At 32.4% G+C, this 17,234-nt stretch overlaps 1 protein-coding gene across 2 annotated transcripts in view; it reads left to right on the forward strand.

The window, feature by feature from the left end:
* The first annotated feature begins 374 nt into the window (after positions 1 to 374).
* LOC126892468 (gastrula zinc finger protein XlCGF57.1-like) overlaps positions 375 to 17,234 on the forward strand; it is a 50,983-nt gene continuing 34,123 nt past the window's right edge. The window contains exons 1-2 of one of the 2 annotated variants that reach the window (XM_050662000.1): positions 375 to 689; positions 14,299 to 16,139. In XM_050662000.1, the coding sequence (XP_050517957.1) occupies positions 464 to 689; positions 14,299 to 15,923 (1,851 nt within the window). In that variant the 5' untranslated portion in view covers positions 375 to 463 and the 3' untranslated portion in view covers positions 15,924 to 16,139. Of the gene's footprint in view, positions 690 to 14,298; positions 16,140 to 17,234 lie in introns of those variants that run through there. The other variant, XM_050661999.1, reaches the window with a different exon arrangement.

The following is a 17,234-nucleotide window of genomic DNA, read 5'->3' on the forward strand; positions in this document are numbered from 1 at the left end:
ATAATAAGTATTTAACATTTTTTTAAATTATTTTTTAGAAGTTTCAGTTATGTTGTTTATGTAAATATAAAAATATATTTTATTTAAATAAAAATGGTTTTTGTTGTTTTTATTTTGACATATAACAAAATAATCTGTCATTTTCTTCTTCTTTTTGAGCTGTCATCTGTCATTTCTTCTTTTTTGGGCTGTCATCTGTCTTTTTTTCTTCTTTTTTGGCTGTCAAGTGTCATTTTGTGAGCAAATAATTTAGTAGAATATTTAGTAGATTTTATGCTCAATCTAGTAGAATTTAGTAGATCTTGTATATAAATCTAGTAGAAAACGACGTTCGGTCGTTGGCAACCCTGGGCCATTCCATCCGTATTGACAGTTCATTGTTGGCTGCACATTATTTTTGTTTTCTTTTCGTTTATTTCATAACAATCTATGAATCTATTCAATCTATTGTGAAAATTGAAAAATGGAAGTAAAACAAGAAGTTAATGAACGCACATGTAAAGAAGAAGTAGATAATGAGGGGGTTGATGATGTTTTTGATACCTTTAAAATTGAAATTAAGGAGGAGCCCAAGAAGGAAAGTACAAGTGATGAATTCGATTATTTGGTTTTAAACGAGGACCCTATAAAGACAGAAAAATATGAAGACAAACTCATATTATTTGAACAAAAAGAAACAAATGAAAAAAGTAAGTACCTAATTAAAAAAGTGGTTCCGTTCATAAAATATTATCTACATAACTATTTTGATAATTTACTAACAATTTGACCTCCTTAGGGTAAGCACAGAACAAGTAAGTCGCGGTGGAGGTGTAGGTCGCTGTAGATGCTACTAGTTAAGTCGCGGTCGATGTCGACAGCACATAGCAAGGAGGTCACCTGCGCTGTCAGTTGAGCTAGAATCACTATCAATTGGCTGTAAATAATAAGATCCTCCTTCATGTTTCAAAAATTTACTGAATTTAATTACTTTAGAAATTCAAAAATAAATGAATACAAAAAAGGGATTATATAAAAAATATCAACTCAAATCATCCTTGTAGGCCACGCAGTAGACATCCATGTAAAACAAAGTCGATGTAAACCTCCTGGATGGCATCGCGCTAAACCTCCATCACGACTTACCTGCTCTGTTCGCTTACATTCATTACAATGTGTTTGTTTTACATGGATGTCGACATCGACTGCGACCGACACATACAGCTCCACCGCGACTTACTTGTTCTGTGCTTACCCTTAGGGAGTAAAAGTGCGACTTTGCCCCTTACAATCGATTCAGGAAGTGTACACTTTGGTAGAGGTAGGTGGAAAAAGCTTTATTTTTGTTTTATAAAAAAAAATTCTAGCATCAAAAGTTAATAAGTGACGCTCAAAATAAAGTTGGTGCCTTTTGTTTTGGCAAAAAAAAATCAGGAAGATCACCCCCTACTTAGTAACTTAAATGAAATTACTTGTTATTGCTTCACAAGTTATTTATTTATTTATTTATTCACGGGCAAGCCCTATTCAGATATAAATGTTACAGTGTTCTAAATTATATAACATAATTATACAATTATATAACATTAATGTTAACCAATTATATAACATAAATAATCATAACATAGCAAAGTGGTTTGAGAGAAAATAATTCTATGGGTAGTACAGTTACAAAAAAGAAAAAGAAAAAAAAAAAAGAATAAGATAACATATACTTAGGTCAGTACAATTACAAACAAAAGATATCACCTAAATCAATTCAGAAATGTTCAAGGTATAACGGTTTTGAGTTATCTAATACATACATGTCATGTAACAACAACCACAATACAAAAGCTCTGACCGAAAATATTAAAAAGTTAAAAAGTTAGGGAAGAAATATGGTTTTTGAAGCGGGAAACTGATATATTAAAAATTTCGAGGTTATTTAATGAGTTAGCTAATCTAAGAGCTCTAGGAATAAATGTAAAAAGTTACTTTACTTATGTTGTGTTTATCTGTGTGATCTGTAAGTTTCATTAGTTGAAAGTGCTTATTTTTGAAAAAAATTGGTTTTAAAGTAAAATTTTTAATTTTGAAAAAATGCTTTTTTGTCAGGTTTAGGAAATACAAGTCATTAAAAATACCCCATTTTTTGGGGTGCCCGTTTTTTGTGCCGGTGAGTGTACAAATCAGTAGTTAGCTTTATTTATTTCTTTTCATTTAACCTTTTATTTTCTGATGAATTTAGAGCCTTGCTCTGGTTCCAACAGATGAGTTATAGAAGGACTCTCATCACATACCATTTTTCCATGTTTATGATTTTTAGGAGTTTTTCATTATGAGCTATATACATTAACTTCTCTGCTCCATCTATAGTCAGTCTATCCTTTTATTATGTATGAAAGAGTATATAGATAGATAGATAGATAGATTTATTTAACTACTTTACAAAAATATTGTTTGTAGCAAGTCAAAATTACAAGGTATATAAAAATTACAAGGTATATAAAAGTACAAGGTATATAAAATAGAAATATAAAACATAACTTATTAATATCACAAACCAGAAATATAGATTAACAAAAAATATTTTGTGTCACGGTAAGCATTTCAGTGGATGTTCTGCAATGCGTCATATATTCTTCCGAGCAATAAAAGCAATGCTTCAACAGATACCTTTTTATGACTTTTTTGAAACTGTTACAGCTTAGCTGTTTAATATCTTTTGGTAAAATATTGTAATAGTTATAATTAAGACAATTTTTATGTGAAAGACGCAATATACAGCGATTTGTTCGCAAATAGTGAGAGTTTCGCGTATTGTGAATATGAACATCAGACTGCTTTATTAAATGGGCCCGTTTTCTGTGAATTTCAGTCAGAACTTGATATATCAACAACAGAGTAGGTAGCGGCATAATTTTTAATTTGATGAAGAGAGGTCGGCAATGTTCCAGATAACTAACCCCTGCTAAAATTCGGATAGCTTTCTTTTGCATCCTGAAAATTTGAAGAGAATTTGTTGAATTGCCCCATACGATTAATCCATAGGTTAGGTGCGAGTGAAATAAAGAAAAATATGTCATCTTCAATGTCTCGAAAGTTGACAACCCTTGCTAGTTGACGAATAAGAAACAATGAACTAGACAGCTTCCTCTTTACTTGTGAAATATGAGCTGACCAGTTCAATCGATTTTCTATGGTTATTCCTAATAGTTTAGCAGTCTCTTTGTCATCTGGATCGCCATGTAAACCACTTGCAGATATAATCAAGTCCTGCATTTTTTCACTATTAAGTTTTAGTTTGTTCACAGCAAAAAATGTACTAGATTTACCAGAAACTTCCTCGTAAGCCATTTTTAAATCCTCATTATTATTACCTGATATTATGTATGTCGTATCATCCGCAAATTGTACTGATTTGTACGGAGATATGAAATGAGGCAAATCGTTGACATATACAGGGTGTCCAGAAACTCTACCGACAAACAAAGATAGGAGATTTTTTAGATAATTTTAAGATAATTTAACCCAATTCACTTAGTCCGAAAATGCTTCCTAAGGAGCTAGAGCTCTTTGAAGATGGAGTTATGTAATTAGTTTTTCTTAAATAACTCCAGAACGCTTCTATTTAGAAAAACGAAAATTGGTATGCATATTTACTTTCCAGAAATGAATCGATTCCATCCATTGTGAATTTCTAGTATCGGTCATAGGCGTCCGTTTTGGGTAGGGCAACAGGTATTTTATCGCATAACTTTTTGTCTTTCACTTTTAAGCATTTTTGACACTGGATTATTAAATTGTGAGGTATTCTAGTACTAAAAGGTACTCTTGCTTTTAGTCGGTAGGACACACCGTTTTCTAGAAAAATCGATTTGAAAGTTTTTCGTTTTTGGAATTTGAAAAAAATTTCAAAAAAAAAACGATGCATTTTACTAACTTAAAGCAAGAGTAACTTTTAGTACTCGAATACCTCATAATTTAATAATCTAGTGTCAAAAATGCTTAAAAATTAAAGACAAAAAAGTTACGCTATAAAATAACTGTTGACCTACCCAAAACGGACGCCTATGACCGGTACTAGAAATTCGCAATTAATATTCATCTCTGGAATATAAATAAATGTACCAGTTTTCGTCTATCTAAATAGGTTTTTTTTGAAATTTTTGTTTGAAATTTAAAGAACAAAAAAATTTTCAAATCGATTTTTCTAGAAAACGGTGTGCCCTACCGGCTTAAAACAAGAGTACCTTTTAGCACTAGAATACCTCACAATTTAATAATGCAGTGTCAAAAATGCTTAAAAATTAAAGACAAAAAAGTTATACGATAAAATAACCGTTGCCCTGCCCAAAACGGACGCCTATGATCGGTACTAAAAATTCACAATGGATGGAATAGATTTATCTCTGGAAGATAAATACGCGTACCAATTTTTGTTTTTCTAAATAGAAGCGTTCTGGAGGTATTTAAGAAAAACTCATTACAAGACGCCATCTTCAAAGAGCTCTAGTGCCCTTAGGAAGCATTTTCGGACTAAGTGAATAGGGTTAGATTGTCTTAGAATTATCTGAAAAATCTTCTGTCTTCGTTTGTCGGTAGTTTCTGGACACCCTGTATAATGAATAAAAGATGTGCTAAAACTACACTCTGGTTCAGAGGAGGAAGCTGGTAATCCCAGTATTGCAATTTTCAAATAGAATCCATTGACCAAAGTCTGCTTTTGCACAGAACTTTGCTAATTCTGTAAAAATGTTTTCTTTGTCAATAAACTTGTGAATATTGGTTAATATCTTGTCTATAGACTGCATAGCTAATAATATTATATGCTCTTCTCCAGAGAGACTTTGTCCTGTTAAAGTAGGATCAAGTAAGCTTGCAACATAGTGCAAATGCTTCACTGCCATTTTTTTCTTTTTCCTAATTTAGACAAGCATTCCTTTTGCTCAGACTTACTGATTGAAAGTAATGGAATAATTGGTGTTAGCACAACTGCTACTTTTTGCAACTTTATCTAAAATATTTCATCATCCAGACAGTTTTGTTTAACATACCGTGAAAATTTTAAATGTTTTCCCCCTATGACCATATGCATCTGTAAAGCACTTTTAGACGCAATAAGACTAAAATTTACCTAAATGCCTTGTTATTCTCGTAGCATTATTTGTTTATTTAAATTGAAAAAAAATGCACTTATAAATTTTCTTTTTATTTATTATCACTTTTGAAATATTCCCATGCATTACCTAGCTTTAGGCATTTTTATTATGAAAATAATGAAGCTAATATTTCAATTTTCAATTAAATTTAAATTAAAATCAACAAATAATTCAACCACAAAAAAACTAAGAACAAGTAAATAAAACAATAAACCGTAACCTCAATGTTCTTTCTGTACTTTGCAGTGGTCGTGTGAATTAAATAGCGATACTTTCACGTAAATTTAAATTATGTCACTGACTCTTATGTCCAAAAGCCTCTTGATATTCTCAAAAGTTCTCGGAAATGTTATGGAAAGTACATACTCGGAAACATTCTCGAAAGTTCTCGGAAGAATTCTCAATAATTTTTCATTGAAAGTATCTGGGAATATTCGTAGCCAGGAGAATATTTCCATTTTTTTATAAGCGAATATTCTCGGAAACTTTCCAATATTCGCGAATATTCGCTTGGAAATATTCTCAACTCACATCACTAGTTTTGAAGCTAGAAATTTTTTGTATGAAACAAAAATGAACACTTTTTTAAACACTTTAACAAAGTTTTCCCCAAAAGTGCTTTATTTTTTGGATATTTCACGTTAAAATATTGGATTTGGAATTTGACGAATATGAACCTATTTTTCATTAGCAATAACTCTGCTTCTGCTAGGTATAGAGACCTAATATATACACAATTTTTTTCACTTTTTTACAGGCTATGTTTCTGCTAAGAATGTTTTTTTCAACAAAATACATTGTGAGTTATTTGCAAAAAACATCTAAAAATGTGGTTATTTTGTTGAAAAATGAACATATTCACTCCCAAATAACTCGAAAAATATTGACTTGGTGAAAAAAATCTAAAGAACAAAAGTTGCTTAGGTCCATTTCCGGACTTATTTTGGACATATATTTTTTCACCCCCAAGAGGGTGGTGACTGTGGTGAGCTCACCCCTAGAGCAAAAGCACACATCGGCACAATAACACTTTTTTCATTGACATGTTAGCTATTCGTATGCCAAATTTCATGTCAATACAAGCGGTTCTGTAATATATAGAGGTTTGCAATATTTTACCATTAAAGAATGTACTACCTTTCTTCTGAGATTTTTAAACCGATTATAATATTATTGTATCTTCAGATGAAACAGTTAGGACATTTTTATAATTATATTTTGACAACTGTTAAAAATGAACTGACATAATTATATTATAACATTACATACAGTCGGAAAAATGAAAGAATACCCATGAACAATCACATCAATCACTTATTTTGTATTTGCTATATTTTTCGATAAATAACAAACGTTTGTTATAGAAAAAGACAGCAAATACAAAATAAGTGATTGATGTGATCGTTCATGGGTATTCTTTCATTTTTCCGACTGTAACATTGCGAGGTGACACTATAAATAGAGGAGGAAATTATATAGTCACCCACGCTATTTTGAACTTAGAAAATACAAAATAATTAAAAACCTAAATCTAAAATCTTGAATTGAGACATCGAATTCGTTCAGATCTTCTTAACCGTGATGGGATGACAACCAGTGGTGCACCACAATCACTATGGTTGACTTTAGATATAATTCCTTGAGCTTCTAAGCTGTCAAGTTCTTTTTCAAATTTCCTCCTGAGTGCATAAGGCACATCTCGTTCGTTAAAGTAGACTGGCTTGGCATTTTTACGCAGTTGCAAATTTACTTTAAAATTTGATATAAGTCCAATTAAAAAAAAAACAGTAAAATCCTGTATAAAATTTATATTTAAAAACCCTCAAAAGGGTCACATCAAAATCACATAACTAGTTTTCGACTGGTTTACCAGTCATCATCAGTGCTTACCTAAAATGAATATAACCTGATAAAATAATGCAAAGATATTGAAATTTTGACTACAGTTAAAAAATTATCAGTTATACTCACGTGCAATGTACATGCTAACCACCAAGATATTATTTGACAAAAATATGTGGGTCAAAGCCCAGTAAAAGAACTCCGTCAAGGAAACATTGGTTTAAAAGGCTACATTAAGTGTGGATGTTTAAAATATTTAGCTAATCTGCCCCACGTAACATCTGAGTTGTGGATTTGACTTGTTTACATGTTGAAAGGAGTTCGAGTTTGGCAAGCAAAACGAGAGGTCGTGTGGCAGGTGTATTGGCGATAAGGTAATTTCGGATTCGAAACCTATCACAATAAAAACACCGGTTTTTCAAAAGACCTATCGTTATCGATAATCGTTAAACTTAAAAAGCGTTCTTGTGCGAAATAAAAATAAACTTCTAAGTGTATAATAATAATATTTATATTAGTGCTGAGGTTAACATTTAACATTTAATTTAAAATGGCCAGTGGCGGAACAGGAACAATCCGAAAGGAAACCTATAGAAAGAATGAAGAACTATCTGATAGTGGCGACGAAGAATCTAAGAAGAAAAAATATAAAGAAGATAAATTATATTTTGAAAAGAGTAACCTGACGAGACGAACACCGAATAAAAGCAACGACACAAATGAAGAGATGATAAAAATGATGCGGGAAGTTATGTGGAAAAATGATGAAATAATGGCAGAAATAAGAACCATACGGAAAGACCAAAAAGAAACGATGGAATATATTAGGGAGCTGAAAGAAAAAAACGAAAAATTGGAAGAAGGTTTAAAAATGGCAAACAATAGAATAGAACAATTGGAAAAAGATAGACGGAGAAATAATATAGTATTAAAATGCCTAACACTAGATGCTACCGACGGAAAGCCTGTAAAGGAGTCAGTAGAACACTTCATAGGAAGAAATCTGAAATTAGAGGTCAAACTGAGAGGAGCGGTGAAGATCGGCGACCAAATCTTTGTAGCAGAAATGGAAAACCTGACGGATAAGCTGAGTGTACTAAAAAACAAAGGAAAACTGAAAAATCTACAGGGACAAAAGGTGTATATAGAATCAGATTTAACAAGAAAGGAAAGGGAAATACAAGCAAAAATTAGGAAAATGGCAAAAGAAGAAAAAGACAAAGGTAATACTACGAAGATAGGATATATGAAACTGTAGATTAATGGAAAGGAGTGGAAATGGGACCATAATAAAGAGAAACTTATACAAACTCACAGAAATTACGGGGAAGGGACTTCAAAAAACTAAAAGATAATAATGAGACCGGACCCACAACAATGACGACCAAGGCAATGAATGGGAAAAGCGATAGGGAAAAAGATGATGCAAATGTAAACAAGGATGAAAATAGGAAAAAGGGGAAAGCTAGATTGCAGAAAAAAGGAGAGATAAAAATGGGAACATGGAATGTGAGAAGCATCAGTGGAAAAGAGGAAGAACTGGTAGAAGATATGATAAGACAAAAAATAGAAATACTAGGAATAACAGAAACGAAGATGAAAGGAAAAGGTCTTAAGAAAATACACAAAGGATATTGGTTACTTTGGGTAGGAGCGGATACAAAAGAGAGAGCAAAAGAAGGAGTCGGGATAATAATTGCACCGAATAGACTACAACACGTTATAGAAGAAACATATGTTAACCAGAGAATATTATCGGTGAAAATTAAACTGATGGACGAAGAAATATGGACAATAATAACAGCCTACGGAGTAAATGAAGATGCAAGAAAGGAAGAGAAAGATAAATTTTTCGAGGAGCTCCAAATGCAAATTGATAATGGGGAAGAAAACATAATTGTAATGGGAGATCTAAACGGTAGAGTCGGAAACAACAACAGCGGAATAGAGGAGTGCATGGGAAAAGAAGGAGAAGAAATGCTAAACAGAAATGGTGAAAGAATAATAGAAATATGTATGGAGAACAAACTAGTTATAACAAATACAAAATTTAAACATAAAGAAGTACACAAATACACGAGTGTACAAGACAGCAGAAACGAAAAATCAATCATAGATTACTTTTTGGTAAGCAGCAACAAATGGAAAAGAGTACAGGATACGAAAGTGAAAAGAGGCTCGGAGATTGGCAGTGACCACCATCTAGTAATAATGAGAATGAGAACAACAGAGGAAAAATAAGAAAAGAGAAGAAAGGTAGTAAATGAAAAAATAAAAAGTTACAAATTAAAAGAGGAAATATATAAGAAGAAATTCCAAGAAAAATTAGATAATACTTTGAAAGGTAGGGCAAAAAATACAAATATAGAAAAAAAATGGGAATATCTAAAATCTAGCATAATCAAAGCAGCTGAGGAAACTTGCGGGAAAGCAAAAATAGCAAACACTAACAGGAGGAGAACAGAATGGTGGACGGAAGAAATACGAGAGAAAATAAAGAACAAAAAAGACAAATGGAAAAGATACCTAAGAACAAAACACCCGGAAGATTACGAAGCATATAAAGAAAAAAGGAAAGAGGTTAAAATAGCGGTGAAAGCAGGAAAGGAAAGGTCATGGGAGAGATTTGGACAAAAAATGACAAAAAATTATAGGGAAAACCAAAAACTCTTCTACGGTGCATTAAAACAACTCAGACAAAAGAAAGAGCACATTATGCCGAATATAAAAGACAAGAATGGAAACGTACTAACAGAAGAAAAACAAATAATGGAAAGATGGAGAGAACATTTCAAAGAGCTAACTCATGTAGACAAGGACAACATAGGGGAGATACAAGAAAGGAATGAAGAACAACAAGTGGAATCCATAACAAGAGAGGAATTAGAGAAAGCAATAGAGAGAGTAAAACTGGGCAAAGCACCAGGCAAGGATCATATCACCCCGGAAATGATAAAATTCATGGGGACAGAGGGAATGGATAGCATGAAAGAACTAATGAATGATATCATAAATAGAGCAGAATTACCAAAGGACTGGAAGAAAGACATTATATTACCAATACACAAAAAGGGAGACAAGAGAAACTGTAATAATTACCGAGATATCACCATATCAAGTATCCCTGGGAAGGTATTAGCAAGAATACTAGAGACAAGAATAAAAACCCAAATAGAAACAACTATGGAAGACACACAGTGTGGATTCAGGAAGGACAGAAGCACGCAAGACCTAATATTCACATTAAGACAAGTAAGTGAGAAGGTAATCAAGAAAAATAGAGAGATACATATGTGCTTCATTGACCTGGAAAAGGCGTTTGACAGAATCCGAAGAAAGGACGTTTGGAAGACACTAACAGAAAGGGGAGTCGACAGACACATAATAGAAGTAATAAAGGATATGTACAAAAATAATACAAATACAGTAAGAACCAATAACGAGGAATCCAGAGAATTTTCTACAAGTCAAGGCGTCAAACAGGGATGCGTGCTGAGTCCACTGCTATTCTCAGTGGTACTGGATGAAGCGATAAAGAAAGCCAAGAGAAGAATGAGAAAACTAACATTAGGATACTGGCAAATGAAACAGACTCAACTATCGGAGCTACTATTTGCAGACGACATGGTATTGATAGCAGAAAACAGAGAAGACTTACAGAACAATCTTGAAATCCTAGAAGAAGAACTATCAAACATAAATATGAAAATTAATACAGAGAAAACAAAAACAATGATAATTTCAAATACGAGGAAGACACACGCAATAGAATTAGACGAGAAACAACTAGAGCAAGTGGAATATTTTAAATACCTAGGAGTAATAATCGAATCAAATGGTAAACAAGACATGGAAATAAACGAGAGAATGGGACGAACAGGAAGCTTATTTAACACTATGAAAACAACATTTTTTGGGAAAAAAGAGATACCGGAAAAAGTAAAAACGGCAGTCGTTAAATCAGTAGTTAGACCAACAATCATGTATAGCAGCGAGACATGGACATTGACGGGGAGACAAAAATCCAGAGTCAATGCTATGGAAATGAGGTTCCTGAGGAAAATAGCAAACAGAAAGAGGACAGACAAAATACGAAACGAAACAATTAGACAAAACCTAAAACTAGAACCAATAAATGAAAAAATAGTAGAAGGACAACTTAGATGGTTCGGGCACGTGTGTAGAATGTCGAACGAGAGGCTAACAAAACGAGTGTTCGAAACGAGAGTGCAGGGGAAAAACAAAAGAGGGAGACCAAGAGTTATGTGGGTAGATGAAATCAGGAAAGAAGTCGAGAAGAAGTGATTGACATTGGAAAGTGCAAGAAACCTAGCGCAAGATCGGAAAGCATGGAGACTACAATGCCAAACTCAACTCCACCAGCCTTACACCTAAAGGTAGCAAGGCTTAGGACTAAGTAAGTAAGTACATGTTGAAAGTATGACGGCAAACGGCAAGTGACAATGAGATGGATAGGACCTCCGAACGATGACAGACAGAAATGACAGTTCCACAGGAAGTTAAAAATTAACCTGTCATATTTAAAGACTAAGGTGTACAGCATGTTAAAATTAGAAATGGTGTAACAACACACTGCATTGTGAAAATTATCATTTAAAATTCATTAAGCTAGTTGTTATAGTTAAAAATGTATTCACGTATACTGTAAGTGCAGTTAGGCAAATCACATTACACAAAAGTTTTGTATTCGATATTCTAAAGAATTAGTCGCCTAAGTTTGAGTTTAATATAACAATAAGTTAAATAAATTCGATAACTTTAAATCAACACAAAATTGCTTTTTTAAATCTTAGATCTCTTGATAATAAGATTTGTTTACTGAATTTAGTTATCGAATACAAAACTTTTGTGTAATGTGGTTTGCCTAACTGCACTTACAGTATACGTGAATACATTTTTAACTATAACAACTAGCTTAATGAATTTTAAATGATAATTTTCACAATGCAGTGTGTTGTTACACCATTTCTAATTTTAACATGCTGTACACCTTAGTCTTTAAATATGACAGGTTAATTTTTAACTTCCTGTGGAACTGTCATTTCTCTCTTGTCATCGTTCGGAGGTCCTATCCATCTCATTGTCACTTGCCGTCATACTTTCAACATGTAAACAAGTCATATCCACAGCTCAGATGTTACCTGGGGCAGATTAGCTAAATACTTTAAACATCCACACTTAATGTAGCTTTTTTAACCAATGTTTCCTTGACGGACTTCTTTTACTGGGCTTTGACCCACATATTTTTGTTAAATAATATCTTGGTGGTTAGCATGTACATTGCACGTGAGTATAACTGATAATTTTTTAACCGTAGTCAGAATTTCAATATATTTGCATTATTTTATCAGGTTATATTCATTTTAGGTAAGCACTGATGATGACTGGTAAACCACTCGAAAACTAGTTATGTGATTTTGATGTGGCCCTTTTGAGGGTTTTTAAATAAACCTTTTATACAGGATTTTACTGTTTTTTGTATTACATGGTATACGGCCAACCACAGGAAAACTTTTTCCTTGTGAATTTTTATAAGTCCAATTCTTTCTTCAAATATGTCTAAATGTTTTTGAACAATTTCTTCTTCATTAGCCTGTATATTTTTAATTTGTCTGATTGCTGTTGAGCTATTGATGTCTTGAAGTTAATGTTTAAATGTCTTATCCATACACGCCCTAATAAGGAGTCCAATTCATCGGGAACTACATAAAATTCTTCTGGTGAAATTTTATTTTGATATTGTATTGATGTTTTTGCTTTAACCAGGGGATAACATACGTTTTTTTATAAATATGATCTAAAGGCAATATCGGATTTTTAAAGTGGTAAATCAAGATAAAGTTCTTTAAGTTGTGATTCTGAGATGAGTGTAAATGCTGCTCCAGAATAAACTTAAAATGTCGGTTTGTTCTTAATAGGGCTTTTCATTCACAGTAGTTTGTTTCGAGCTTCTGTCATATGACAGAAGCTCGAAACAAATGACAATCGATGAAAAGCCCTATAAACACTGTCACATAAAATTTTTCAGCATCCCTGTAAGACTGATTTTCATAAATGTCTACACTTTTATTAATGCCAAAAATATCTCTGTTTCTGTTTCGCTGGTTTATGGTTGATATTCTTTAATTAGATGATGGGTTGAGTTAGTTTTATGTTTGTTTGCTAAAAGCTTTGAAATACAAACTGAAATGATGTGACCGTATTCTTTACCATCTTTGCACTGAAATTGTTCAGGATTTTACAGTTTTTAACAAGATGTTGCTTCCACATCTTAGGCATCGATTGTCCATACCCAATTCTTGAAAATTGATTCTTGACCTAGACTGGGAACACTTCCTAATATGAAACATTGAATTTGTCTCTTTCTAGATTAATTGATTTGGTTGATATTTAAAAAATTGTTACTGGACAAAAATTCTTTACTGTCGATAATTGAAGATTTTAAGATTAAAGCCTTTTTTCCAATTTTTCAAATGATTTTTCATTGGATTCCAGAAGACGTTCTTTAATTAAGACGTTCTCGAGATGCCTCGAATAAACTGAGCTCATAAAAAATGTTCAGAAATATTTACCTAATGTTGGAACGTAGAAATAAATTCACATTCAAGAGTAGTTTGCTTTAGAGCAGTAGTATATTCGGAAATTGACTGATTTTCTTGTTGATATAAGGAAAGAAATTTATGCTGCAGCACAAGAATATTTTTCTTTGAATTCAGGCGATTCTCAAGATTTCTTACGATGCGCGATGGTGTAATCAAAATCTCTAATTTTGTGAGGTGCAACTAAAGCTGAAAGCATTGAAAAAGTTGCATAGCCAATAGAATTCAATAGTAGGTCTAAAGCAAATTGCTTGTCATCGAAAACGTGTTGGATTTTAAGGTGATTTTCGGAAACGTTCTATGCACATTGTGAAGTTTTCTTTTTGTTCATTAAAATTTTCGAATAGAGGTACAAAATGATTAGTATTAGAATTTGAAGTAGTTGCCAAACTTTTCTGCAGTTGATCTAAAATTTCCTGGTTTACCATCATAAACTAAATGATCTAGATCCATGCTTAATATTTATTTTAAAAATCTGGTTATTCAATGATTTACCTCGTCGCCAATTTATTATATCTTCAGATGAAATAATTAGGACATTTCTATAATTATATCTTGACAACTGTTAAAAATGAACTGACATAATTATATATAACATTACATAACAACATTGTGAGGTGATACTATAAATAGAGGAGGATATTGTAAATATATTTTTTTTATTTAAGTAGGTACCTATATGATAGTGGTTTAATAGGTAATCACGGTTTTAGGTTTTGCCCACCAAGATATACAAACTGATGCAAGCAAATTATTTAAAGACCTTGATATAATTAACGCCGATTTGGACCAATGTCTAACTGCCTCGACGAATGTGAACACTGAGAAAAATTATTTTACCACTGAAATTTGGTATAAACAATTTTCAACAAAGGGCCATGTAGAATCAGATAACAGTGTTCAAACTGTAGAACAGGTTTTTACGTGTACAGTATGCGCCAAAAACTTTTCAAACATTTCTGATCTAAAATCAAGTGCGGAGACTACCGCTGCAGGAAAAAAACTTATAACGTGTGAAGTTTGTTCTAAAGAGTTTAATACAGCAGGTGTTTTAACAGTACCTATTGCAGAAAATACTTTTCCATGTCAAATTTGTTCCAAGAGTTTTTCACAAAGGTACAATTTAAAAACACATATGAAAATACACACTGGAGATAAGCCTTTTGCGTGTGATATTTGCTTCAAGATGTTTTCGCTAACATCCAATTTAAAAAGACACATAAAAACACATACTGCAGATAAATCTTTTGCATGTGAAATTTGTGACAAGAAGTTTTCACGAAGTTCTCATTTAAAAGAGCATATGATAATACATACTGGAGATAAGGCTTTTGCGTGTAAAGTTTGTGCCAAAAAGTTTTCACGAAGTTGCATTTTAAAAGAACATATGAAAGTACACACTGGGCATAAGCCTTTTGAGTGTGAAATTTGCTTCAAAAGGTTTTCACAAAAATGCCATTTAGAAAAACATATGAAAGTTCACACTGGCGATAAGCCTTTTGTATGTGCAATTTGTGACAAGAGTTTTCCACAAAGATCCACTTTAACAGAACATATGAGAGTACATACTGGAGAAAAGCCTTATGCGTGTGAAATATGCTCCACAATGTTTTCGGTAAAATCCAATTTAAAAACACATATGAAAATACACACTGGAGATAAACCTTTTGCATGTGAAATTTGTGCCAAAGTGTTTTCGCTAAAATCTAATTTAAAAAAACATCTGAAAATACACAATGGGGATAAACCTTTTGTATGTGAAATTTGTGCTAAAAAGTTTGCACGAAGTTCTTATTTAAACGATCATATGAGAATACATACTGGAGATAAACCATTTGCATGTGAAACTTGTGCCAAGAAGTTTTCACATAGATCCAGTGTAAAAGAACATATGATGATACACAGTGGACATAAGGCTTTTGCGTGTAAAATTTGTTTTAAGAGTTTTTCACAAAGATCCTGTTTAACAAAACATACGAAAGTACACACTGGACCTAAGCCCTTTGTGTGTGAAATTTGCCTCAAAAGATGTTCACAAAAAGTCCATTTGGAAAAACATATGAAAATACACACTGGAGAGAAACCCTTTACTTGTGAAGTTTGTGCCAAGAAGTTTTCGCAAAGGGCCAATTTAAAAGAACATATGAGAGTACACACTGGCGACAAACCTTTTGCATGTGAAATATGCTGCAAAATGTTTTCGCAAAAACGTAATTTAAAAACACATATGAAAATGCACACTGGAGAGAAACCTTTTACATGTGAAATTTGTGCCAAAAAGTTTTCACGAAGTTCCAATTTCAAAGATCATATGAGAATACACACGCTGATCATATGAGAATACACACTGGAGATAAACCTGACAGACTTGCTTACTCAGCAAAGGCTATAGCGGAATAAGATGGTCAAAAATGCCCCCGCACGGATCAGCGCCGCTATTTATGTTTTCGATAAAGGATATAAAATTATGCACTCATGAAAATTTTTAGCTTCCCGGAGGTCCTAGAACCTCTTAAATCGAGAAAAGAAGAATTTTTACGTTTTATTTTTTTGTGAGCGCAATTTTAATTTAAAAAATCTGAAAAAATTCATGAGGATGTATGTATATTTTGAATACAAAACAGCCTGATTTTTTACAGATTTTTGTAATAAAAAATGACCCCAGGAAAAATTTTTGAAATTTTCAAAAAAATTTTAGGTTATGTAAATATGATTTGGCCAACTTTTAAGTAGTATTTTTTTGTGTATTTTTTGCCGTTCTTTTGAATGGCAGAGTCAGAATTTTTAATATCTGAGCGGAAAGAACGAAAAAATTGAAAAAACCGGTTTTGGCTGTCTCGAGATGCATCTCGGGACAGCCAATTTTAGTATTTAGGATCCTGACTAAAACAACTGAAAAAACACTAAAAGTGTGAATTTTGTCATAAAATTTGGTATGTTGACTTATAATAATATTTGGAACAGCTTTTCCAAATAACTTTTTTCGATATCTCTAACGCGAAGCAAATCGAATCGAATATCGAAAATTCACCCTGTTTGTGGATCCGTAGTAGACCGCGTTTAAAATGTAAATTTCAGTTGACTATTTTAAAATTGTGAACCATCAACCTGTGTGACTGTGCCAAATTTCAAATCTGTATATATTTTGATAGCCGAAATATAGGGGTGTCTTCATCTTAAATGCTACACACTGTATATTATCAATTTAATAATTTATTGCAACTAATATAGTCGTATTTTTTATACCTAGATTTAAAATATACATTCAAAATACTGACTAATTCACTAATTTTATCATAAAAAGTTCAAATTGATTGCATTGAAGTATTGAACCAATTAATGTGTAATAATATAATATATACAGAGTAAGGTTTATGTACGGAAATCCTCAATTATCTCGGAAACGGTTAGCACGATTTTTATAAATTTTGGTGGGTAGGGGTTTTCTAATGCGGCCGATATTATAGTGATTATTTCATTCAAAGGAGATTCTGACCAATAGAAAGCTACAGAAATAAAAATTAAACTGATTATTTTTTAATGATTTTAACTTCCAATCGTATAGTAAGATATTTGATCACGTGTTTAATTCTGTCCAATCAGATTAAAATTATACTGAGAATTATCTACTGTAGAAAATTCCCGATAG

This window comes from Diabrotica virgifera, chromosome 9 (assembly GCF_917563875.1).
Source record: "Diabrotica virgifera virgifera chromosome 9, PGI_DIABVI_V3a".
NCBI lineage: Eukaryota > Metazoa > Arthropoda > Insecta > Coleoptera > Chrysomelidae > Diabrotica > Diabrotica virgifera.